This window comes from Abramis brama, assembly GCF_963993115.1.
Source record: "Abramis brama genome assembly, chromosome: 4".
Taxonomy (NCBI): domain Eukaryota; kingdom Metazoa; phylum Chordata; class Actinopteri; order Cypriniformes; family Leuciscidae; genus Abramis; species Abramis brama.
This window is the reverse complement of record NC_139966.1, coordinates 43,996,052-44,023,623: the sequence shown is the minus strand read 5'-3', so window position 1 is coordinate 44,023,623 and position 27,572 is coordinate 43,996,052. Positions and strand designations below refer to the sequence as shown.

The following is a 27,572-nucleotide window of genomic DNA, read 5'->3' as shown; positions in this document are numbered from 1 at the left end:
GCAAAATAATCTAAATTTGTTTCGTTTCCCCCCCCCACAACTAAACACACACAGAAAGGAATGGAAATGTCTTGCTTAAACTTTTCAGTTCACCTGTTGTGAATGCGCTTTGTGTCTAACCTGAAAATTCAAACCACCAATTCCCTTTACAAACTATTCATGCTCAATCTGAACTGTGTCCAAGGGAACGGTAGCAAGCAACACAGTGTGTGTAGTTGTGCGCACAGCCCATTGGAGCCTGTCCGCGTGTCCATCCCTTTGTGGCAGAATGTTGCCTCCTCATTATGCCATGCCTGAATAGAACAGGAGCGGCAGCATGTAACCCACACTGATTAGTGATCCGGGCCCCTCTGATGTTCTCCCTGTTGAAATTCATGGGGACTTCTTGTTATCACTCCTCTCCAGCCTCCTTTCATTCTCTTTGAAAGTGCTGCCATCCTTGCCTCTCAACTTCTTCAACAGACTTTGTAAATCTAAAGACGCAGACTGTTAGACAGCACTCACTTCCTCATGAGTGCCCAGAGAGCTTTTCACAACTGTCCATTTCTTTAGGCTAAATGAGACCGGTCGTTCTCAGTTTTTCTCGCTACCTCGATCCTTTTCAGTTTTTCCCCCTCTCTCCCCTTTCTTATACAAATGCTCACTTTTGTTATGTCTGAATGTGACGGTGCTCTCCATGCTTGTCAAAGCTCTTCTGTCCTCTTTCCCCATGAGTCCTAGTTATGGTGAGTGATTATCAGTGATGATAGGATGTTTGACGACCATGTTTGCACAAACTTTTCGCTCTCTGTACACCAAATTGTGAATTACATTTAATAAAGCCTCTAGCCTGCATGAAATATGAGCTGCTCGACTGAGGCCCTGAAGAGTGCAGAGCAAACAGTGTTTCAGTACCACAGACAGCACTCCTCTATGTTCAGCATTGACGACTCTGGCCACTGATGCAGTCTTTTGCAGTAAATGAAATCCATGGCCTATTTTTCATGAAACAGAGTGAAGTTTTGACATTTTGACAACACAGTCAGTCAGTGTTAACCTTTTTTTTTTTTGGAGAGTTATTGACATGGATGATGAAAGAATAATTAACAAAGCATTGTTGTTGGTCACTTTTATTGATGCAGGTTAAATGGGACACTTAAACATAATCATTTTGATCAGAACTTGTTTCCGTATTTATTACTTCTGTACTTAGTGCTGATTTTTAGCAGCGGAACACTATAACAAATTTGATTACTCTTAATTGTTTCTACTTCACCAGTTGCCCCACCTGTATTCACCTTATATAATATAATATAATATAAAGAAATATTTATTGAGCACCAATTTTTCTGAAGGATCAACTGACACTGAAGACTGGAGTAATGATGTTGAAAATTCAGCTTTGACATCACAGGAATAAATTACATTTTAAAATATATTCAAATAGAAACAATTATTTTAAATTGTAATAATATTTAACAGTTTTATAAAAAAAAAAATTCAAATAAATGCAGCTGTGGTGAGCCTAAGAACGACTTTCAAAAACATAAAACAAATCTTACCAACCCTAAACTTTTTTCAGATATGTGTATTATATATATATATATATGTGTGTGTGTGTGTTCAGTTTTTAATGTTTTGCACTGGAGTTAATATGACAAAACCATTGGTGCAAACAGTTCTTGTTGATACCATCACAGGTTACTGGAGTCATCGAAGGGGTTGGCGATCACCGAGTTGTGGATGAGGATGAAGAGAGGCAGGTGAGCAAGGAAGTCGAGAAGGTCGAGGGAGCGCAGATTGCGAAGTTCCCGTCTTACCGACGCCTCGTGCTCCGGCCTGATGCCCCCTGCCTTGAGCTCCACTAGGAGTTGCTCTGCCTCAATGCAGCCCTCTGGCGCCCCAGCACCCCCTGTCTGGGCCTCCAGTAAGAACAGGAACAACTGCTGTAGAACATGCATGCATACTCAGGTTAGTACAACAGCATCAATGTATTTAATGTCAGATCTTATGACACTAGGCATGCAGGTGCACTGGATTTCAATATGAATATTCTGGATTTATTTAGATTAATTAGGTTTTATTTTGAGTGCTTTACTGTTGCAGATGTACTTGCACTCCTGGGCAAAAAAGAAAAAGAAAAAAGGGCCAAGCCCAAAATGGCTAAATACTAAGCTTTTAATTGTTTTAACCACAAATTATTGTTCAGGAAATTAGCGAAATTTAAGCAAATGCACTATTTAAAAAGCAATTGCTGTCTCAGAAATACATCAAATAAAGAATGAAGATTTGGAAGAATATGGGAAGTTGTGTGTGGAGTGATGAATCACAGTGAAACACAAGTTGCATGGTGATGCTCCAGAGAAGTGTCTTTGATAATGCATCTCTACTACCACAGTGAAGCATGGAGGAAGAGGTGTCATTGTGTGTGGAGCATTCTTAGCCGCTGGTAATGGTGAGCTACTTCACTGTGAAAAGTCATTTAATGCTTTGGAGTACAAGAGAATATTTGAGAATGTCTTGCTTCCCACAAATGAAAAGTTGTTATCTAAAGAGGAATGATCAGATGTTGCTTTTCAACAAGACAATGCTCCTGCCCAAACTGCAAAGACAACCAAGAAGTGGCTTGAGAACAAGTCTATCAGGCTCATGTTTTGGCCTGTCAGAGTCCAGATTTGAACCCTATAGTGAATATTTGGTCTCACATTAAACTCAAACGAACTGGGAGACATTTTTCAACTATGAACTGTATTAAACCATTAACATTGAGTGGAACAAGAACAACACTGACTCTCCTTCCTGTAAAAAGCTGTTTGCAAGTTTACCCACATGGCTTAAACATTCACAGAAAAGTGAAGGCTATTCCATATTTGTGCAATTCTTGTTAATTATCTGACCAGGGATTTGAGATTAAAATGTTGAAGACCATTAACAGACCACTAAATATTTTGCCATTTTTGGTTTGGCCTTTTTTGGTAGTACTACCAAAATAAAATAAAATAAAAACTTTTTTAATCAACTCTAATTACAAGGTATTTTCCTGGGCTTTAACTTGTGGTACATAGCAGCACGAGTCTATACATATAACCCTCCATTCACATGTACAAATCCATTGTGAGTGAATACATTCATTTGGCCCGAGTCATCACCTATTGCACACTTCTGGATAGTCAGGGCACTGATGTCGCTATAACCTCTACGTTTGTGTGAGAGAGTGAAAGCGTATGCTGGGTTCACACGTGTGCCAGAGGGGGCTCAAATTACAGCGGCCTTTTCCTACTCTTCTGTGAGCGCACCTGTTTGCACAGTTAAATGCATCCGAGGTAATGACTAAAAGTGAGTGTATGTGTGTGTGTCCTGTAATCCCCTGGCAAAGTGCCCACTCCTCTCTCCTCTCCCTCGATAACAATTCAAGCCCAGCTCACTCTGTAATTAGCCTCCCCTCTCCACCTAACCCCTAGACCAGGCAGGGGCTCAGTTTCCCCAGCCTCCGCCATCAACTTTTATGTCTCTACGCTTTTCAGCAGCCGGCCCTTTCTGTTCAATGGGTCTGGTCGGGTCTTTCCACTGAATGGCCACCTTATACCTCTGCTTTATCCGAGATGAGCAGTATGTCTTTGCTTGATTACAGAGCACGCTGCACTGGATGTACACTGACGGCCACTTTAATGAGATTACAGCCTGTAATCCATGAATACGAGGGAGGGGGAAAGGCTGAAGGAAAAATGAGAGAAAATGCCATTTCTCTTTTTTACTCTGCCTCTCAATGAACATGCAAGGTGCTTGACGGAAACAGCTAGTTTTACTAAGCCCGCGTTTGAGTTGGCCTTTAAAGTGTTTTATCGTCTCCATTTCACTGTAATTAGTTCCTACTGAGAGAGGGAGAGGGAGAAAGAGGGACAGAATTGCCAAATGAACAGGAACAGTTTGCTATGAAGCAAGTATGACAGATGACGATAAATATCATTATTGTCAATAGAAAACAAACCTTGGCTTTATAAAGCTTCATCTCCAGAGACTTGAAATCCATCTTGCTGACGAGGGAGCGCATGAAATCACTGTGAATCAAAAGAGAAGTCTCTGAGATTTTTTATATTTGATCATATTATATATATATATAAATTATGAGTATAAAAAAAATGATCACAATTTATCAGAGGTCGATGGGGTTATGCAAGGATATCTGGTAAATGTTAGCTTATTTTGGCGGGTACTTTTTCCAGAGAAATCATGTGGCACATTGTTTTGGGTGGGGGTGAGGGGGGCAATGATGCTAAAGTGTTCTGAGCCCATTGTGGTTGCTCATTATGGCCTGTCCCCTAAAACAATGATCTCGGACACAGGGCCAACCCGCCACTATAACGGATAAATAAAACCCTGCCCCAGTGTGAGGAGGGTGTTTAGGGGACACGCTCTGGAGCAATGTGACCAATACACATCTACACAAATATACACTTGCACGCGCACACATTGGGATAATTGCTCAGAGGCAGCACCTATTCAGTCGGGACAGAACTCCACTGTCCAGCGTGTGGCACAACGATGGTCATCCCTGTGCTAACGAGCCCCTCCGTTCAGAGAGCATGCTGGGAGGAGAATAGCTTCTGGTACGCCACCCTCAGACAAACCGCTATTGGCCCGTTCATCCGGGCTTGCGGTGAGACAGGGGGTTTGATGGGAATGAGGGGAGACAGGCCAGCTAATGATCATTAATTGCACTTGGTTTGCAGAAAAAGAGCCCAAACTGCACCGTGGATAATAGCCGGGGCAAAAGAGAGCGCACCAGAGACAGAGAGGAGGATAATAGCAGCTCTAACCCATTTCTATTGTTGCGCCCCATCACCGCGGACCTCGTGCTTACGTAATTGCCAAAGTTTTGGCGGTTCTTTGGCGGTTTGCAAGATATGGTTGGATTTTGGAGGGGGGCAGACGGGTGACCCACTTAAAGTTTGGGTGGAGTTGTTTTGACAAGCAGGTTTTGGCGGTAAGTGTGTTTATGTTTTGGACTGGGTCAGAGAGTGCAAGAGAGAGAAAGAGAGAGAGAGAGGCGGGATGCTAAAGGAGGTCGGTTCAGGTTTCCCTCCGTTTTTTCATTCTGAATTGGTGCAGTGAGTCACGCATTGACTCGCAGTGTTGAATCAGTCCAATTAAGCCATAGATTTACTGTTCTCGTCACTGGAACTGAACCTGTGGACACTCAGGCCACACGCAGCCCACCCAGGACGCTTCTACCTTCCCACCCACAAAAATCACACAGGTGGATGAAAACACGTTGTTTTGAGGGATTGCTGCTGCTAATATAAGCCTCTGTATGGAAATACAGTGGTTAATCACATGACCAGCTCCAGGAGAAAGTGCCAAAGCACTGACAGATGGCGAGAGCAAAAGGTGACAGGATAGATTTTGGACATTCACGCAAAAAAACAAGCAGTCGGACTGGATTTTGTCATTCTCCGAGGGTTATTACCAGTGTAATGAGTGAACATGGGTGTATATCAGCTAATGAATGGGGTCAAATCCATATTAGGGTTCAGAAGAGGTTGATGGAAAAGGTTAAAGCACATAAATGTCCCTATTGTGTCCATTCCAAAGAAACAGCCTTGTTCCTTTTCATTTGTTGCATTTGTCCACTAGCATAGGGAAAGGCATCGCTCACATGCTCAAAGAGCAATGCCGTAAATCAGCGAAGAGGCGTGACCCCAAATCCCCTCGCACACATAACCCAAGAAACCCAGAATGGGCCCCTGCGTTGAGTGGAAGCTGTTAAAGATCCTAAAAAAAAGTGAGCAGGAATGAAAGAGCCTGTGTGTGGGAATCTCTGGCATATGGGCTGTAGTGTAGCATCACAGCCAAATGCCCCCAAACCCTCATCACAGTAATGGACTTCAACACGACACACGACCGCCCAGGCTGTCATGGGTCACCCTCGAATCGCATGGCAGGAAGACAAGTGCTAGTGTGCAGGGACATTGTGTTGTATTATTGTAAAATTGAACGGTATAGGTGCTACAAACGGATACACACAATTGTCGGTCCTCCATGTGCTCCTACACACAAACACTCATGAACTACCCATCCTTATTTATGGAAGGTCAGTGACTCCTCTTCTAATGCTATTGTGTGTGTTGAATGCTTGGCCTGTCGACTCACTCTAATGTGGCTATTTTCTGGGCCAGACTGGCCACTACAGCAAACAGGCGCAGATCCGTAAGGCCTTCTGTCACTCTGAAATCAACCAGCTCCAGAATCTGAGAACAGATCATATACTTATTTAAATACATATAAATATATATTTAAAATATAATTTTTCAATGCAAACACAACACAACATTCTATCTTAATTGTTTTATTTTTATTATATTTTTATTTTATTATATATAAAACATACTAGTAATAATAGTATTAACAATCAGAATAAATACAATTTTATTATTTCATTTTTATATATTAAATTATTATAGATAAATGAAACATTACCTAAATAGATTTATTTATTTATTTATTAGTAACTGAATTTTGATTAAAAGAGATGTTTAGCAATCATGTCAGTAGTAATTAATTACATCAAAATGATCAAATGATGCAGAAGAGTCTCACAACCAGGCTTATATTCAGTTGTATGGTGTAGACAAGTTTGTTTGGTGTAGATAAGGGCCCTGCAAGATGAGCAGTTCTATTATGCAAACTACGTTCGGCACAGATTTTCAGGGTGTGTTTGCGCTGTTACTTTGATTTGCATGAATCCTTTAGTGAATCGGGTGCTAAAATAACACAGACAGTACATGCAAATAAAATGCGCTATCAGCGGTCCCAAATAATTTTTAGTGAATTGCCTCCAGACATTGAGGTAAAAAAAGAAAGACGGGCAGATCACATATTTTTCTGTGAAGGCAGCGTTCACCCTGTACACATATATTTCCTCTTCTTCAGTCAGAAGTTCTGGGGGAATGATCTCTTTCAGGGCAAGTAGCACTTGGATACAGCTCAGATAACCATCTCCATCGCTATCAGCCTGCAGGCAGAGTATACAGTTAAAGACAGTTGATTACTGTCATTACCAATATGAAAATGAGCAAAACAGTTCTTTTTGATGAGAAAATTGTGGGATTTTCTTTTACTCACAGCCTCAAAAGCCCTTTTGTACACTGACAGCTTCTCCTGATTGAGGATGCAGTACTTTGCCAGAAAATCGACTGCAAAACAAGCGAAAAAATAATGTATAAAAATGTGGGTTACAATATATACACAACAGTTAACCTGAACTATGATCCATTTACAGCATTTATACATATGTATGTACACACACACACACACACACACAAATATATTGTTTAACTATTATATATTGTTTATACGAGATATATATATATATATATATATATATATTACTATTAAATACAGGTAAATTAACTAACAAATACAATCTTATTTTAAAGTGTTGCCAAAAACGTGCATACAGAAGTTACATTTAATGTTAAATGTGGATTTACCATGGTATGAATTTTAGTTTTCTGGAAAGTTTAAGTTTAGTCTAGAGTGAAAGGAAAAAATGAGAGTCTACTAAAGATTATGATGTAAATATGTAAGTCAGAAACTCTATTACTATCAACTATAGATGCACACTAGTTTGGGGTCTGTAAGATTTTTTATGTCTCTTATGCTCACCAAAGCTGCATTTTTAACCAAAAAACACATAAAACAGTAATATTGTGAAATATTATTGCAATTTAAAATAATAATAAAATAATATATTTTCAAATGTAATTTATTCCTGTGAAATTATCTGCATCATTACTCCAGACTTTAGTGTCACACGATGCTTCAGAAATCATTCTAATATGATGATTAGATGCTCAAGAAACTTTATGCATGATTGTCAATGTTGAAAACAATTGGTCTGCTTGATTAATACAAAGTTCAGAACAGCATTTATTTGAAATAGAAATCTTTTGTAACACTGCAAATGTCTTTACTGTCACTTTTGATCAATTTAATGCTGCCTTGCTAGATGCCTGAAGAACAACACCATAGAAAATCTAAAGCCATGTATTTTACTATTTACCATCAATTGAGTCCAACCACATAATGAAGCATTAAGTACAGGGAAAGGCAGAAACTCAACCATTTGGCCACAGAGGGACAGACAGATGGGAATGACTCAGATGAGTTAGGAAAAGAGGATCAGAACAGGAAAGTTAAAAAGAAAAAGAAGGAATAGGGAGGAAAGAAATCTGTGCAGAGCTCATTTAAGCTTCTGCCACTCCAATACATGAAACAAACGAGAATGATAGACAGAATCCACTGAATAATGGATCTATTCATCAGCGAGGCAGAAGAATAGGGAGGAAAGAGTTGATATCAGTGTGGATTTAAAGCACTGGGCCCAATGAGCTGCGGCCTGCTCACAGGGGTCCGATTCAATCTGCCATTTATCAGCTTACCCCTAATCAAACCCGGGCCTTGCATGGCCTCTTCCATTCTCATGCAAAGTGTTACATTCGCATGTAGTCAACTTGACTTGTTAAGGCCTGATTGATCAAAACCTCTCGGTCCAGGGACGCACATCTGTTTGCAAATAACTGCGGCTAGCGAGAGCTCTGGTGTCACCCCTTGGATTTAGCTTAAAATCTGAAACAGTGATCTGTTCGGATCATTGAACTGATCTGTATTCACTGACTCTCTCTTTATCTGCACTCATCTGTCTCAGATGCTCCCAAGACACTGAATCTGCTGGCCTGGTCCTGCTGCCACTGTCTAGATCTGATCTGTCTGGGTCGCACATGTGTATTGGTCTGGATTTTCACTATATGAGACATGCAGCTAAGACACTTTTAGAAGTGTGTGTTCTATATATCTACTAAAATATGTCTGGCCCATGGAAAAAGCATGCTTGATGCAGCCAGAGTTGTGACATGGTGAGTGGTGCACATGCTGACAACATATATAAGCAGTTTAGGAGAAGCAGGTTTGAATATGTCCCAACCGTGTTTCCCCTATCTACCCCAATTTCCTGTTTATCTCCATTGACTTGTTCACTGTTTTAGTCTTGTTGTCAAGTAAAAATAAGCATACATGTTTTAGATATTATTTATTTACCCAATTCACATTTTTTTGTTTCGTTGATTTATTTGCTTATTTTTCTTTAAACTTTATTTATTTATCCAGTTCACATTGTTTAAACCTAATTTATTTATTTTTGCGTTTTACTATTTTTCTTTTAAGCTTATTTATTTACCAGTGCACATTTTTAAGCTTAAACTTAATTTATTTATTTATTTTTGCTCATTTTCAATTTTTCTGTCTGTCTTTCTTTCATTTTTCAATCCATCCATCCATCCATCCATCCATCTATCTATCTATGCTCTTGGCATTTTTTCTTTTTTAGTATAAACATAGATTTATGCTTAAAACAAGAAAAATATTTTCCAATGAGGCAAGGAAAATAAACTTAGATATTCTTTATAAATAAATCTTAATATAGTCTAAAAGTTTTATTTTAAAGTCTGAAAGTATGCAATTTTTTTTTATTTAAAATGTATCTAGTGGGTTATCTAAAATATGACCTAAGATTTTAGATCACTGCTATTGGAAAACACAAAAACACAGATTAAGTCAATAACTTTATTTTTGTAATCTGTGTTTTGATGAAGTCACCTACAGTCTGGTTTACAAATTAAACACACACTTTTTTTTAGGCATATCAGTTATCATTGTTCTCACTTAGTAAAATATTAAGCATATATACATATTTATTTACGCCTGTACCACTTTCTGACTGTCTGTAATTCCACCAAATTCCTTATTTTACCTCCTCCCGAGGCCTTTGAACTTCACTATAGTCCTCTGTTAAACTCCACTATAGATGTCTTTTAGACCCCACCAGAGTGCTGCATCCCAGCTCAGGCCACCGGTCCACTCAGAGATTTGTGGCTCATGGTGTGTGTGTGTATGTGTGTGTGTGTGTGTGTGTGTGTGTGTGTGTTTTGGGGGGGCTCTATGCCATGGAATCAAGGGAACAAAAGGTGCAGTGGAGTGAGAGATTGAGGGAGGAAGCACAGGCAAACGTGCGGGAAGGGGGATGGAGGGGGCACAAAGCTCCTGGGCTAACGCCTCCCGCCTGATAGCCTTATCTGATTCTGCTTCAGCGGCTGATGGCTTTTTTTTCCACCCTGGGCTTTGCTGCACACAGGTTTGGCCCTTTGGTGTGAAGCCTAGCAGAAAATGTTAATCAAGAGAAGAAGTCTTAAAAAAAGAGGTGGAGAGAGAGAGAGAGAGAGAGAGAGAGAGAGAGAGAAAGTGAGATTGCAAGAACAGAACTTCTCTCGTAATCTGTAATGGGAGTGACGGCAATTCAGTAGCAAATGGAAGCCAGGGAGAAAGGGAAGTGTGACAGGGGTGACGAGAGCCGGGCGACATGCACCCCGTCAACCACATTTGCACGTTTGTGCTTTGTTGCTCTCTTCAGTTTTTTTTTGACAGAGTCACTCCTCTACGAGGGCTGACGGCCTCAAGCCGGAATCATTCTATGCAAAAGGCTGAAGACGCCATAGAAAACTGCAGTCACATCCCATTTAACACTCACTCTTCAGGACAGAACTTCACAGCTGTTTCACTGCAATGCACTGATTGCACGCCCTTTCACGTCTATAGCCAATGAATAATGGATGTTTATTTTTGCTATTCAGTGTACAGTTATTTCTTACTGTCTTAGAACATATTGGCTCAATGTTTTAACTTTTCTTTCATTTGCCTTAAAATAAGTTTGTCATGAAGGCCAATGATGCTGCATTCTGACACACATACAAACACGCACTCCCGCTCAAAAATAACACTATCATCCATACACAGAGACTCATTGTGCTTTATGGGGGTCGCTTTTTACCCGTGTTTGTTTGTGTTCTATATTTAATCCTGTAGCTTAATTGTTTATGTTCATCATCATTCAGAAAGACTCCCTTACATAGTTTACTAATAAGGTCAAACTGAATTGGCAGACTATGACCTCTTTTCTCAGATTGGGGTTGCTCTACATACAGTAAATGTCAAATAATGACAGTAGCTATCAAAAACGTATGTGCTGAGCGCAATAACGGTCAAACCAAGAAAACCTTCAACTGTTTCAACTATAAGCACTTTCAGCCTTTTGGATTTTTAGAAAATAAACTTTCTTAAAGCACATTTCATGCTCGCTATTTTATTTGTCTACTAACAATGTCCAACAGTGGACATACATGCAGAATTTGACATTTTATTTCATGAACATTTCCACTGTCATTTGTGTCATCATATATTGTGTATATATTGTGTTTAATTCTGGTGGAAATAATTTTTTTTGGAAAAAATGGAAGGCTCTTTTGCCTTGCCAATGCTAATTTCATAGTGTTTTCTGCATCTTAAATGCATACAATTAAATAATATTTTCACACCTAAATTTACATATTTAAAGTGTCATTGAAACATGAACAAGTGATATTTCCCCGTTTTTGTTTTTCGTCTCAAGCTCTCTGCTGTCACTGTTTCCTTTTGCTAAAACTTTATTAGGGCCATCATTTTTGTACATGATGGAAATTATGCCAAAACTGACAGACAGTCGTTTTTTGTTTTTGTGTGTGTGTGTGTGAAAATTTGTAAATTTGGTAAATCAAATTTATTTTAATAAATACTCAAAAGGGTTTATAACTTTAAATAAAGTAATTATTTTTTATGATGGATCTTCATAATCTAATGTCTAGGTCTGGTACAAGGATACAACAAAGTCTATAATTTTTTTCATATAGCCTAGCAAAAAAAGAAAGAAAAAAGATTCTATTACAACCTCTGAAACATAAAAAGTGCCTGTCGTTGCTACATCTTTGACACTTAATGGTTTCCAAACATGCAACTGAAAAATTCAATATATAATTTCCAGTTTCAACTTTTGTGTCTGATCTTAAAGAGATATGAGGTCCTAAAAGTATTTGGTCAGCTGAGACTCACTTTGAAAAGTATGAATTTGATTACATTGATTAAAATTATCAAAATAAAATGGCATTCACAGTATTTAATAGAAATATACCACAAACCAATCTTTCAAACAAAACATTTCATAAAAATAAATTTGTTAGGTTTAGGTCTCAAATGAGTTATATATATATATATATGTGTGTGTGTGTACCACAGCCTACACCACACACACATTGTATGCACTCTGTATGCCACGTGCGGGCCACTGTGGTGCTGACCCAACTGACAAATAACTTACACGGGCTGTCCAACTCTCTGCTGTGCTCCTTGATTTTTAAAAATTTGGCACTGTACTTTGGTCCCTTTGAACAAGTGCAGGGGGGAAATTTTGGCAGACCTCTCGAAGCAAGCTTTGTTGTTGGCCGCCGGACACTTGGCTCCGCCCCTTTACTGCCCATTAAAAGGAGGGGTGAAAAACAAACAAAGACACACACAGGCAACACACTCCTCCTGCTGGCTGCATGCCATGCACTCTGAAACACACATACACACAGACCACAATCCCTCACAAACCACTACACCCTGATCTCCACTGATAACTCCACAAAGGGCAAATCATCTGTTATAACTTATCTACAACGATAACCCCACAATGGCCAAATCATCTGCTATTATTGCCACCGCTCTCCTTGACATTGTCCCTTTATTAAGGGCATTGTGGAAAAGCCCACTCTGTTTGGATGCCGCATAATAGAGTCTTTGACAGGTTCACTTCTCTCCCTCTCGCTGTGAGCTTTGAAAACAGCGAGCATATTCCATGCTTCGTGCTCGTCAATAGCGGGACTGTTTGTTTGCATAGTCACTCTGAGCTAATAGTAAACACACACAGCTACTCCATCCTTTAGCACTGCGCAAATAGCACTTACATAAAGCCACTGTACCACTAACACACACATTTATACACACACTTTCTGGCCTTTCAGGATGCTGAGCTTTTGAAGAAGCCATTCATCAGTGAGAGAACAACAAATGAGCCACATAGTCAGCCTCCTATATGGTCTGAACACTAACCACTGGCAGACTTGCAAACAAGCAGGGTGGGGCAGTTTCAGGTCTACCAGGTGTTCCCCTTCAATGCTAACATTTATCTGAGATCTCCACTTTCTCCAAGTGACCAACATAGATAAGGGCTATGTTTGGAATAGCATTCTACTCATACTATTTTTACAGAATGCAGTGTGTACTACTGTATGCAGTATGCAAACGTTCTGCATCCAGAATCACACTGTTAAGAGTATGTAGTGGATATTGTATGTTCTATAAAGTATACATGTAGTATGAATACAGTTCTGAACAAAACAGCTATTGCACTCTTCTCTAATATTTACATATGTTCTGACTCCTCTCCTGTAACCTCATGGGACATCCCATTGGATGTGCACTTCAGAAACACATCGTAAGTAGTAGGCCATCCAAGTATCTTTTGCCTAAAGTATGCTACTGAATACTGCACAATCAGACACAACTCTTTTGACATACTGCTTTTGGTATACTATATAGTAGTGAAGTATGCATACATTTGGATTTATAAATAAAGGCTATGATCAAAATATCATATTCTCATATTATGTCTGCAGTATATATATATATAGTGTGCACAGTAAACACATTTTCTGTATGCATGAAATACCTGGAATCCTACTTCACTTGGCCATGAGTCTAGCATACAGAAGTGCACACTGCATGGAACACTGTGTCTCACTGCAATGCCCTCAACACATCAGCAAAATTTTGTGGGCAAAAAGAGGTCCATTGTCTATTGTCAATAGCATAGCAAATTGTCAATTTCAACCCAAGCACCTTTTTGTTGGTCATTGCAGAGAATTCACAAGAAAATGAGTTTAATCTGGATGGGAACTTTATCGCCTTCTCACGAAACTCCCAATCGTATACTGATTCCCATAATGACTGTATTTCGGCATATTTTTAAATGGTAAAATAAGGGAACAAATTAATACAACATGACTTGAACTAAAACAAGAGAATGCAAATGGTACAACGTGGCCACTATTTTACTAAAATGAGGGAACAAATTAATAAAACATAGCCACAAATTAATATGTTGAGGAATCTAATTCTTAATTCAAGGCCACAATATCTATTGTTTTTTCTTCGTCACGTCACGTGAAATATACTAATTCACCTTTTTTATTACGCTAGAAGCCATGCACTGATTTAAACGTGAGGTCAGATGAAAATAATGTAGCACACTATTTGAATTTCACATAGCCTACTTAAAAAAAAAATAGTAAGCAATATACAATACTATACTGTCCAGTATGTAGTATGCTAGTATTCTATTCTGAATGCAACCATGAACACAAAAAAAATATATATATATATACAGCCAAACACTGAATACCTGCAGGTAGGGGCCATAGAAAGGGAAACCACAAAAACAGAGAGGAAAGAAGGGGAAAACTGAAAGAACAGGGAAGGCCAGACCTATTTTGGGACACTTGCCATTTGTGCTTTGATGTTCTGGTCAGTATGGAGAGAGTGGGTACGAATCATGTCCAATTAGGGCTTTTGAGGCCCTAATGAGGAGCCACACTCACACGTGTCTGAGAGGCCTCACACATATTCATACACACAATTTATGGTGAATGCTGTTTCGTTCTGAGGGAATCCTATAGGAATAATTGGTACAGGAGAACAAGGGAAATGTAGAGTCATTCTGAAACTTAACATTTTCAGCACATTTCTCTTTACTTTCTCCCTTTCAAACTCCTCTCACTTTCATCCACATACACACAAAGAGCAACACTCATCTCTGATGTGAGCGACAGCTGCATGCTTCCTCCTCTTGTGCTTGATTAGGAGCTGAAGGGACCTGTCCAATCAGGCCTATTCACACAATACCCCTGCATTCACAAAAGCCCCGTGACCTCCCGTGACCCTGCTGGGGCTCCGCCCCTTCACCTTGACCTTCAGTACACACCCTCTCTCTCCTCAGCACTCCAAACTGCATATCCAATCATGAAAATGGCCAGCAAATTGGGACCATTGGCGTAGATTGGCAGAACGGCACTCGAAAGCACAGCTAATTAAAAAATCAAGTGCAAAGCTCCGAGCTCAAAACTAAACAAGAGATGGTGGGACGACTGGAGTGTGTACACAGTGTCAAATTACAGCGGTGGGGTTCTCTGTTTGAATGCTGTGAGCGTTTTTGTTGTCCTTAAAATGAAAATGGTGGCCTACTGAAAGGACCTTATCAATCATCAGTTTAAATTGCCAGTTCACAATGGCAGATTGGTAATAAGCGACTTGGAAATTATGTCATAATACATTCACCTTATTAGTCTGCGAATTCAGAGCGGTTTTCATATGGATTTGTACTTACAGTCCTCAAACTTGGCGCAAGGGCTCTGATGAGTGGGCTCTGTCAGGTCTTTTCCATCCCGCAGTTTGGAGTAAATCTCCAGGGCTTTATTCTTCCTTGCCTCTGTCTTCTTGATCTCCTTCTTCCTCTTCCTCTTCTCTCGGAGTCTGTCGGACCTGTTCCTGTGCTTTTCAGCATGGTCACTCCTCTCTGGGCACTGCAGGACCAGGATGGTCCCCTCGTTTGCTGAGTTTTCTTTAATTTAGCAGACATTAATATAAATTAATAATAACATTTAAATCAATTTAAAAATAAATATAAATTGTTCACAAAATGCATTTTTTATTTCTTATAATATAATTGAATTATATAATCATATCATATATTGCATTTTTTTTTTTTTTTTTTTTTTTTGAAACAAAAATATATGAAGAATTGTTTGTATATCTCACATAAAAAAATGGCTGCAAAGTGAAAAAAATAATTGTGATTTCCTGCCATTCTTTAGAAAGCAGAATGCAATAGTAATAATGGAAATTCATCAAATGTTCGATTTCTTTCAAATTTCTTTTAGACTTATTTATAATTATTTACAGATCCCAATAGCACACCCCCTGGGGGTCCCAGACCCCAAACCCCTGCTTTATGGCCCAGGAAAGGGCTACGCTGACCTTTAATATTCTGTTTTCTTCTAAATGCTACTTCTAATCTACAATTAATTTTGTGCATTTTGAAACATATACATCAGTGATATAATTAGATGTATTTGTTTAATTTATCAATGTGTGAGACCACAAATAATGCTTTCCTTCTTTTTTGTACCTTTACTTGGCTTTTTCTGTGAATCGGATACCAATGGGTTGTCTGTGGCAGAATTCTCAAATGTCCCCCTTAACTCTTCCATTCAAAATGTACTTATTCTGTTTCCTTCCTCCTCTACACTTCATAATCACATTTTCTGTCCTTCCTCAAAGACACCATTTAAAAGCAAAATGCTCTCTTGAGAGACCTGGAGGTCTGTTAATTTACCAGCGGTCCCAAATTAGCAGCTTTCATTAGAACTCATTGAGAAGTCCTCACAAAGCACTTCCTGCGTTTAGAGACACAAAGAGTGAGATCGATTAGCACTGAACCTGTGGGGGTTTCTGGATTGTGTGTTCTTCAGCATTTAAATCTAAAACACTGGACTGTGATGTGGCTTTGTGCAACAGTGTGAGAGAGAGGAGAACAGGAAAATCAGCTCTCGTTCTCATTAACACAACTGCACATGAATTCCAGGGGTCAGTTTGTTAATTATTCAACCTCATGTTTCTACATTTGCAATTACAGAATGGGCTAGTAAATGGACAATAGTAAATGTCTTTGAGAGAGTGGTTCTCAACTGGTTGGTTGAGATCCAGAAATGGGCTGCAAGTCTGTTCAGTGTTATAGACAGCAAGGTAAAACAATGCTAAATGCAATTAATAAAATGCAACTAATCATAGTTGTGCAAAGTTTGCTCATTTGCCGCAAATATTTGGTCTGTGTCATCTAAAATGTATTTTAAAAAGTGATCAGTTGACATAACTGTAAAAAAGTGAGGAAACCCGTTGCCTTAAAATTATTAAGTAAACAAACTTCATGCGTAATTGAAAAAATTAAGTTATGTGAACTTGACAATTCCACATAACTTCATTTTTTTAACTTAATTTACTTAATTTTAAGGCAACTGGTTTCCTCACTTTTTAAAGTTAATTAACTGATCTCTTTTTACAGTGATGAATTATTGTGCTACAGAGATTAATATTTTTATTTCAAAATAATTCTATAAAAAATATTACACTATTAAATTACAATAATATATTAATAACAACAATACTAAAAACTATTATAAAATAATGTTTAATATTCCAGGTTTTTTTTTATTTTTTAAATCAATTGCATAGATTTTAAGGACATTTTTTGTTTACTTTATACCGCATAAACTTTTTTTTTTTTAATTTACAGAATAAACTATGATTATTTATCGGGATTAAACACAGTTCGGATATTGTTGATAAGAGCAGGTGTCTCTGCTTCTATCTCATTTCTGATCATATAGGCTAATGCTGCTTTGGATTTCTCACCTTGACAGATGCCAATACATCACGCTCAGCCTTTAATGGTGTGAAAACACCAGCCATATTTTATGGTTTTGCAAAACGAGCAAATGAGACGTGAAAATGGACAGTTAAGCACTTGCTCAGCTCTAAAAATGGGCCGTAATGGATCTGTGATCAGCTCTGTGCAACGTGAGAATACTGACAACAAGGCACCTTTGCATAAATCCTGCAAGGGCAAACGGGTTTACATAGTTTATGATTCATAGTTTATGATCCACAGACTGTTGGTCCTTGTAATCTAAGCAAGCAGACTGCTGCAGCCAAAACTTGATGTTGGAAAGTTTTCTGTTCATGCAAATTTTAAAATCAGCCAATCATGGAAGACATTTGTTGTTTTTATAAAAAAAAAGAAAAGAAAAAGAAGAAGAAGATAAATGCTTGCAAGTCTTCACACGTGAGATCAGAGAATGTCAGGTTATACTTCCCATGGGAAAGCACATTTTATTGATTATTGCTCTAAAATAACATAGTGAAACCACATTGGAATTGTTAATTAATTCTACCTTTCTGGCCAATTTTAATTGCACAGATTTAAATACTTTATACTTTGATTCAAAAAGACTGCATGGAATGATCTACTAAATCAATACATTTTGAGTCAACATACGATTCAGAATGAGCACTGTATGTTTCTAAAAGCTAGGTGTATTTTTTTTTCCGTGGATTAAACATCTCTAGACCCTGACCGTTGTGTGAAATCAAGTTTCACAGGGTAATTTGCGAAACTCAACTAATTCCATTCAGCGCGGCCTATCTCTCCCTGTAAAACCTCCTTTTCTTACACTGCCTAATCCTCCAATGCAGAACAGTGATTACTGAACGGTCAAAGCTGGAAACAAGGCACTGACCTGCTTAGAAACCATCTTAAACCCACACACGCCAGGTTACCATACCAACTGGCCGGCCTGAAAGAGACAGATAGCTGGATTTGGCTGAGAGTGGCAGAGTCAAATCCTACATCTAGCCCTCCCCTGGTGCTCACAAGGCCATAGAAGACAAAACACAAACCACCCCTGGTCCGCCTTGGTTAACACACACCCTGCCCACCCTCCCATTTGGAAATCCGAGCATCCAGCGCACCAGAAAGAAGCAAGAAGGTCGACCGTGTATCTCTTTCTTTGTGTGTTTGAGAAAGGGATGAGCGTCAACAGCACAATCGGACGGCAAGAGGCTTTCAGCAGTGCCACCCAAAGCCATTCTCCTCCATCTTTTGGCAGAATAAAGGGAGGGGTGGAGGAAAAAGGGAAAATCCCTCCTTGATTATTATTCATGGTACTGATTATCCTTTCTGGATCTTCAGTTTCCCAACACGTCATTCCATTCCAGCAGCGCTGACAAGTGCCAATCAAAGAGTCGGTATCCGGGTCTCAACGCTGTCCAAACGATTGAGGATTTGGCAAACAATGGCTTCCGAGCCCTCTGTGACAGTGAGAGAGAGACAATGGTGGCAAAGTGACTGTGTCAGTGTGTGGTCCTGTTTTAGGGTGAAACGATCCTGCTCCGAACACGGCTAATCTCTCCTTCCCCATCTCTTTCATTCACGCCCTTAATCTGTTGGCCAGTGCCTGGTGTCTTCCAGAACAATCCTCCTTGGTCAGTCTGGTTTAGGCCCTTGTTTTTGTCCGGGATGATGGCACATTCATGTCCCTCTGTGACATCTTTAGTTTCAGCTGAATGCTAAAGACTATAATAAACACTTTCAGGGGTCACCCGAGTGACCAGGAGAAAAGCAATAGTAGCCATTCCGTCACAAAAAGGGATTAGGACACCTATGAATACATGAGTCAGGAGGACAAAGGAGTGGTCAGGGAGCCGAAACTGGTGGGAATCGGGACCGTGTCATGTGTCATTTTGAAACACCTTCATTAGTGTGTGCGAATCATGATTCGAAAATGAATAGTTTCTTCAAGCGGATGAATAATTAATGGTGTCTTGCAGAACCAACACACATCGTATTATTTTTATAAGAAAAAAGCTAAACAAATTTAAATCAGACTAAACCACACATAAATAAGCAGATTATGTCATTATTGATTTCTTTAACCCTGTAAAGCCTGACATATTAAATAATAGTCTGATATATATATATATATCAAATGGAACAGTTAATTGTACCTTTCGATAAAATCTAAAATAAAAAAATATTTATATCAATTTTGATACATCAGGCTTGATACATCAGGCCCAAACTGAGCAGAAATATATACGTTAAGTGCAGTTGCTGAACTTTTGGACACATCTTAGTAAGATGATATTTAAATGCTTGGTTTTATGATCATAGCACTGTAGCTTTTATTGCGCAGGGCAAAACATATAATGCAATGAATAAACGTTTGTTAAAAGCCTATTGTATCATATTTGATACACAGATTTTAACATGATTTTCCTAAAAAAAAAAAACAATTATGTATGGATAATCAAGAAAACCTAAGTTGCTTCAGTCCAGTAAGTTTTCATCTTGAAATGTTACTAACAATATAAAAGTTCTTCTTATGTTTAAAGATTGCAGAGCAAAAAGACGTGTACTACGGCCTGAAGAGGGATGTTTAGAATTATACTAAAAGTCCTTTACTTGCTGAAAAGTATAAACTATCAAAACGCAACCGAAGGCATGTAGTAGATTGTGTACAGCAGATTTTTCTGCAAAATTTTGAACGTTTGTCATTTAAAGGCATCATTTCATCACCCTCATGTCTTTCCAAACCCGTATGACTTTGTTTCTGCTATGAAACACAAAAAGAAGATATTTTGAAGAACTGTATGTATCCATATAACGAAAGTAATTGGGGTCTGAAACAACATTGGACCCCACTGACCTTTATTATATGAATAAAGAAAGTCATACAGATTTGGAATTACATGAGGGTGAGTAAATGATGAAAGAATTAAAACATTTTGGTGAACTATCCCTTTAACATTAGCGGCTTTGATGGTAAGTAATGTGCTTTCTTCTTTCATTTCTCCAACTTTCCTCTATAAAATTTAGACTTTTAAGAGGTTTTTGCTTATTTTTGAGTTCCAATCAGTGATAATCCACATGGTATTCTCAGCAGGAAGCTTTAATCTAATGTCGACAGCTTTAGACACATTGAGGCCTCTTCAATACATACTGGCCCTGGGATGACCTCGCACTGACCCCACACTGACCCTCTCCCCAGGAGTGACCATGTCTTTGGACTTTGAGGAGGGTCGCTGTGCTCAGACACTCCCACCGTCTCCTAGGTTACACGAGTAACATCTCTTTTGAGGTGAATTATTTTATTTGCCCGTCTTGGTGAAAGAAATTAACCCAAGGTCCCTTTTTTTTTTTTTTCTGCTAAGTCTTGAATGACTAACCCAGGCTTTAGGTGTTGGGTCTAAATAAAAAATGGGAATTTTTAGTCAATACCACATTGGTGTTTTAGCAAAATACCACTCACCTGTCAGCAAAGCACTGGGAGAGAGTGGCGACAAATAGAGCGGGACATCTTCATCTTGCAACTCGCAACCTTGGGGTGAAACAGGATTTTTTTTTACAGATTAAGAACACAAAAATTCAAAGAATTGATGAAAGAAAAATCAAATTTTCAGTCTTTTATGTTTTTGCACTTTCAGTGCTGGGTTGCATCAGGAAGGACATCTACCATAAAACGTGCCAAATTGGCTGTGTGTGTTTTTTTTTTTTTTTGCTTGACGCCTGGTCACCACCTACTTTCATTGTATGGAAAAGAGCAGCGTTAACATTCGGCTAAATTTCTTCTTTTGTGTTCCACAGAAGTAAAAGACGTATGGGTTTGGAATGACATGAAGATGAGTAAAAGATACATTTTTTTTAATGTTTTAACTGATCTGACTCTTTAAGCACCTCGAAAGACTAATTCTTTTAAATGTCATTGAGATTAAGAACAGGGTTGTTTTGTGGGGCATCATTGTGCCCTACATATATGCCAGTCTGAGCCGCTAATGGAGGAAGGCGACTGATTGAGTAACATGGAACATTACTTCCTCAACACAATGACGGATGTTGGTCATTAACGCTATTCTTCAAAGCTATGACACATGCTTCAACACAATGCCATAGCTGAATTGGCTTGAGTTGGATATTTCCATTCTGGTTAAGGTTGCATCATGAGAGGTAGAATGAGAGTAGGCTACATTATAGAAGCAGACTCTTAATTTTCTTTCTAGGCACTTATTTCATTTATGTACATAAGATGGCCACACAGAGAAGACAGGCCTGGCATCAGGCAGCTGCCTCTCAGAGGGATTATGTGGCTTAACTGTACCAGAGGCACAAGGATACCAAACACTGGCCTGGCAGCGATGAGAGCTCCATGGAGTGGCACCTTAGGCCAGTTGCATAAACATACAGTAGCCACTATGTTAATACTGTTTCTTAAGAATTAGTCTGACCAACCAGCAGTTAGTCAAGGGGTAATTCAAATTTGACCAATCTACTTTTTAATGTAACTGTCATAAAAACATTTATAACCAGTCTTAAAGAGAAAAAAAAAGAGATGACTAACTTGTAAGACTAGTTTATGTAACCGGCCATTTTACTGTGTACACTCTCAGCACATGCAGGTATTCACCCCTCAGGTGGACATTATGAAAGGTGTGTTATACCACTCACATTCTGGAAATTAGAGCTTACAGGTCTGTGTCTGAAAGCTGTTAAATATGATCACATGTGTATTCAGCATGTTTATTCATGGTCAAATCGGTTTAATATTTTGATGAATGTTTAAGGGAATATTCTGGGTTCAACACAAGTTAAGCTGAATAACATAATTTGCAGCATAATGTTGATTACTACAAAAAAAATATTATTTTGACTCTCGCATACTCTTAAAAAACAAGAAAAACAAAAAACGTTTTTTACACAAAGTTTTTACACAAAACTTTAAAAAATTTGGGGTCAATTAATTAAATTTTTTAATTAAATAAATGAATACTTTTATTCAGCGAGGATAAAAGACCTTTCCACTGTTACAATTTTTTTTTTTTAAATAAATGCTGTTCTTTTAAACTTCTACTCATCAACAAATCCTAAAAAAAAATTATCACAGTTTCCACAAAAATATTAACAAGACGAAATGTGTCTTGAGCACAAAATCAGCATATTAGACTGATTTCTGAAGGATCGTGTGACACTGAAGACTAAATTACATTTTAAAATACATTTGAAAAAGAAAACAGTTTTTAACTATTTTAATGATAATACATTTCCGCAACATTACTGTTTTCACTCTATTGAAAACAGCAAGGGCAAGCATACAAGACTTCTTTCAAAATCATTCAAAAACATCTTACCAGCCCCTAACCTTTAGTGTACATTAATTCTTCTGTTAAAAGCGGTGTTTTATTTGATCTGTAAAGCCGTTTAAATCATCCTTTTTTACTGTTGTTATGGTTTATGATGTTTTAAAGTTGTAAAATTGGATATAACTTTACACAGAAAATAGTAAGTAATTTTTAACATGTATATTGTTTAGGTTTTGTGGCTATACGTTTGAAACAGTGAATACACTGTAAAAAAATTATATGATCAATAAGTTATGACATTATGACACAGCTCATCAAAATAACTTTTTTATGTTATACAAGATTCAACTAATTTTTTAAGTCAGTTTAATGTGATTTAAGTTGAAATGACTTAAATATCCAAGTTGATTGTACTTAAAAAATTTAAGGCAGCAACTTTGTTTTAAAGTCTATTTAACTGTTTCTGGATTTGCCACATTCACTTCCGCAGTGCCTCACTGTAGTTTTTTATTAATTTTTATTTTTTTTTTAAAGAAAAGAAGGGATAAGTCAAAATATTTTTTTGTGGTAATCAATATTATGCCACAAATGCTGTGACCTGAGCTTAATGTACTGAACCTGGAACATTCATCAAAGCACACCATACAATTGATTTTTTCAAATGAAAAAAATCTTGATATCAGCAGTGAAAGGGTTTGGAGACGATGTGAGCATTGATATTTCCATCTGTGTCAGATGTCATTTCTCAACCGTTAAAAAATCAGTTACGTGTATGGTGGTGTGAGTGATGGTGCACCTTGGTCCTCACAGGTGGGTTTCTTTCGGTTCTTAGAGCTGCTCTCAGACACTCTTGAGCTGACAGAACAAGAGGATGATGTCCTTGATCCACTCTCCACACTGATGGGCTAAAAGCACCAAAATTAACACACAAACAGGTCAACACAAGCAGGACAGAAGTGTATAACCACCAAACGTGAACGTGTGTGTTTACGGCCATGGCCATGCTAAGTGTGGGCCCCGCTGTGCTGCAAAGAAGCAATGGCCTGAGCAGTAATCAGTCCTGGGGAAAATCTATTGTACAAGAACTTAATTGACAGCAGCTTACAACACATTCATGTTTCGCCACCATACCCCTCCCCTCGCCTTCCTCCTCCCTTCATAAAAGAAAGATTAATGCCTCCATCCCTTTGCACCTGCATCAAGTGTTTTGTGTCCTCGTACCCCTCGCTGACACTGTTTACCTCCTAAACCTTGCCCTCTGGCCCCACTGTGGCACATCCATGCCCTAAAATCCAGCCCCCTTATCAGCGTGGCAAGTCAGAAGAGCCCAACTTCCTTTCGGCTGCACCTTTTTCTTGACTGATTAGCCCCACACCTGCCACCCAGCAGCAAGCAGAAATCCCCCAGTCGCCTCCATACAGAAACGACAGCCATAAAGTCGCTTGTAGATTCCTCTATGTGTGTGTTGAAATGGTTTTATGAGCAAGGTACTCACCCCAGGGCACTTTCTGTGTCCCTTGAAAGTTTCCAAATAATCTTGGCCGCTGTTTCTGCCACTTAATGGTTTGCGGTTATCCAAGACTGCAAATAGACAGACACGCTTGAAAACAACGGCCATATTTACAAGTGCAAAAGAAATACATGAAGAGGGACGATAGTGAGTGATTAATGTCTTGTATTTGACATGACTGAAGGTCCATAATCCTTCTGCAAATACTGATAGAAATGGTGCCTCACAAACCTGCAGCAGCACCTGTCTAGTCATGGAGCATGCCAGGTGCAGACACACCTAGCGAGGAGCCTGTCCTCCACGCGCTGCCATGCGTGTTTGTGCCAGACTTTAGAAACACATTAACACTATTTCAAAACACATCCCATCAAGATTGCACCCAGATCTGATCCGGCACACGTGGGCTTCCTTTGTAGTGCCTTTATCTGTGGATTGCGCCTGAACAATGCACAATAGCCGCATCGCAGGATCAAGTCCTGATAGGGGGGCCGTCGCGACCAGACGTGTGGATGAACTGAGGTTTTGGGTTAATGATAAACTTGACCCGTTTTTTATCTTGATTAATATGACTTTTTCATAACTCCATAAAGCTTTTTTTTTGGATGAGCAACAAACCGCTACATCTTTATGGCTTCAGTTAAGGACTTGTAGCCGCGCGCCCTGGAACAGATGAGAGGCATGCCGGCTTTGGTTCAAAGGTAACGGCAATGGGGTCACACACACACACACACAAACACACACACAGACAAATACTAAAAACATTACTCTCAAGGACGGCCAACAATCGGCACACCCGTAACGTTATTCCCCGACGCCCTTTCCTTTACACAGCACAATTGCCAAATTTCCCCAACTCAAATCAACCGTTCCTCTTGGAATTTTTTTCCCCCTCCTAACTGTTATTTTTCAGAGTTATGTAAAGGCAATCAAGGAGCTGTTGCTCGTGAATGTAAACATCACAATCTGATGTGAGGTGACGGGGAAAGATAGCAGGGCCCAATGCGTCTGCCTTTTTACGCGTAAATACGCGCAGAGACAGGCAAGCTTATACGTGCACACACCCACACACAAACGGACGCACACATCTACCGCTACGCTGGACAGGTGCTTGGCAGCTTGCTATATGATATGTAATGTACCTGTGGACTGATAATATCGGGGAATGCCCGAGCTCCAGACTCTAAGGTCAGGTTCATACTCCTCCCCGTCTGGAGTGCAACACCATTCGGGGCTTGGGATGGAACCAGGGCTTTCAGATCCTTTTCGGTCCAATAGCAAAAGCTGCACGCGGGACAAAGATCCCAGATCACCCGAATCACATCCCACAGTCAGTGCCGCAAGTCCAGGGCTCAGATCTGTGGAAAAATAGAAAAGACAGGCATATCAGCCATAGCTAATTTGATGTGAATGTGAAATAAAAGCACTTTCGTTGACTTGTTTTTAGTGAAAATTGAATTAAAGATAATTAATAATTAATGGACGATAAATCAAAGAAAAATGTAAGATTTTTCTGTAAAATCAGTGATAAATTGGAAGAGTGATTTAATTGAACATGTAATCATGTGTTTTTTAATATAGGCTCTGGTTGAACAAAATAATATCGGAATTAATATTCTAATATATAATATACATTACATTACATTTACATTTATTCATTTAGCAGACGCTTTTATCCAAAGCGACTTATAAATGAGAACAATAGAAGCAGTTAAACTAACAGTAGGACAACAATATGCAAGTGCTATGACCCTTCTCAGTTTAATCTACCGCAGATTTTTTTCTTCTTTTTTTTGTATAGAACAGAATAGAATAGAGTAGTAGAGAAAGTGTTAGTATTACTGGATCAAGTAATATTATATAATAATATTAGTATAGTAATATTTATATAATTTATTTAAATAAAATATATGTCAAATATATGTAATAATATTTTATTGATTATTCATATGCATGTATCCAAAATGACCATAAAGTTTATGAAGATCACATTTTTATAAATAAATTTCCGCTTTGGGCTGTACCATGTGACTGCTTTTTGAGGAAACTTGTTGGATGTATGTATATATATATATATATATATATATATATATATATACTACATTTACTGTAGTACCAATAACTCTAGAATAAATATATAATATAATATAATATAATATAATATAATATAATATAATATAATATAATATAATATAATATAATATAATATAATATAATATATTCAGGGCTTCAATAGTTGAACAACTTAAATGTTTTCCATATAAGTTTAAAAATAAACAGATGATCGTGAACGTGTGAACTGCCTTCCTTTTTATCTTTTTTCCTTCTTTTTTAAGAGGGTTAAGGATCACACTTTCATCATGTCCCATAATGGTCAACATTTCTCACATTATCACAGTTTATTCACCATAGTTTAGAAAATGGTAATAAAATATGACAAGAGTTATCAAATCAGTGGATATTACAGTGGTTTCGGCCATCCTTCTTTTAGACTGTCTCACAAAGTAATTTTAAGTAAAGTAAGTTGAATAGCTGTCAGCTGTTAAATTTAAGTACACAATTAGATAATACCAATTCAGGTCAACAAATTACCAAGCAATGCTTAATTTTGTTCAGTCTATGGTGTAAAAAGGTCACATTAGCAATTAAAGAAAAATCACTTAAGCAAAACATGGTCAGGTCAAAGTGTCTTAAAAATTGTTGGTCCCAAATTTTTATAAATTTTACTGGTAGTCCACTATATGAAGAATTTTTGGGTATAATATGCCACAGTTTACTTTATTTTGCTATCCTCACTTACATAAATGAACTATAGTGTCCTGCACCCACTAGTAAAACAATATCAAAAATGATATCTGGTGTAATATTTGGTTTGACTGTATATGCTAGTTTTCTGAGACACATGTGAGATTACTCACTTTTCCAAGGATAAAAATCTAATAAATGGGAGTATTAAACAAAATAATTCATCTGATTGGAGTCTCGGAGGAACTAAACTGAGATATCAGAGACATCTCATTTGAGATTTTCGATTACTATAGGTCAGCCTGTGTAAAGATTGTTCACTAATGCATATAAACACCTCCTCATCTTTACTGAAGAAAAGACTCACTAACTCTTTAAGATATCAAAGCCTAGTTTTGAAACCTGGTCTAACACTGCCACCCAGATAGAAACTGTCTTTATGCCATCTTTAAGAAATCACTGAAATGGCCAGTTTGCCGTAAAACACCCCAAACATTTGTAAAACATTTCTAAAGAGGGGGAAAAAACTACTGACAATCAGTCCATATGGATTTGTACATAATGACATGCATTACAGTGGCTGGTGTCTATGCAGCTGAACATTGTGCATTACAAACATATGTCAGTCGTC

At 38.3% G+C, this 27,572-nt stretch overlaps 1 protein-coding gene across 1 annotated transcript in view; it reads right to left on the bottom strand.

Moving 5' to 3' along the window:
• Window positions 1–1,108: 1,108 nt before the first annotated feature.
• Window positions 1,109–27,572, bottom strand: part of LOC311081525 (uncharacterized protein) — a 39,767-nt gene continuing 13,303 nt past the window's right edge. The window contains exons 5-14 of the mRNA XM_084112074.1: window positions 25,339–25,554; window positions 24,185–24,270; window positions 23,486–23,594; window positions 20,865–20,933; window positions 15,326–15,559; window positions 7,102–7,172; window positions 6,881–6,991; window positions 6,130–6,227; window positions 3,968–4,037; window positions 1,109–1,925 (exon numbers count right to left, since the gene is read on the bottom strand). Coding sequence (XP_083968200.1) covers window positions 1,674–1,925; window positions 3,968–4,037; window positions 6,130–6,227; window positions 6,881–6,991; window positions 7,102–7,172; window positions 15,326–15,559; window positions 20,865–20,933; window positions 23,486–23,594; window positions 24,185–24,270; window positions 25,339–25,554 — 1,316 coding nt within the window. The 3' untranslated portion in view covers window positions 1,109–1,673. The remainder of the gene's footprint in view (window positions 1,926–3,967; window positions 4,038–6,129; window positions 6,228–6,880; window positions 6,992–7,101; window positions 7,173–15,325; window positions 15,560–20,864; window positions 20,934–23,485; window positions 23,595–24,184; window positions 24,271–25,338; window positions 25,555–27,572) is intronic.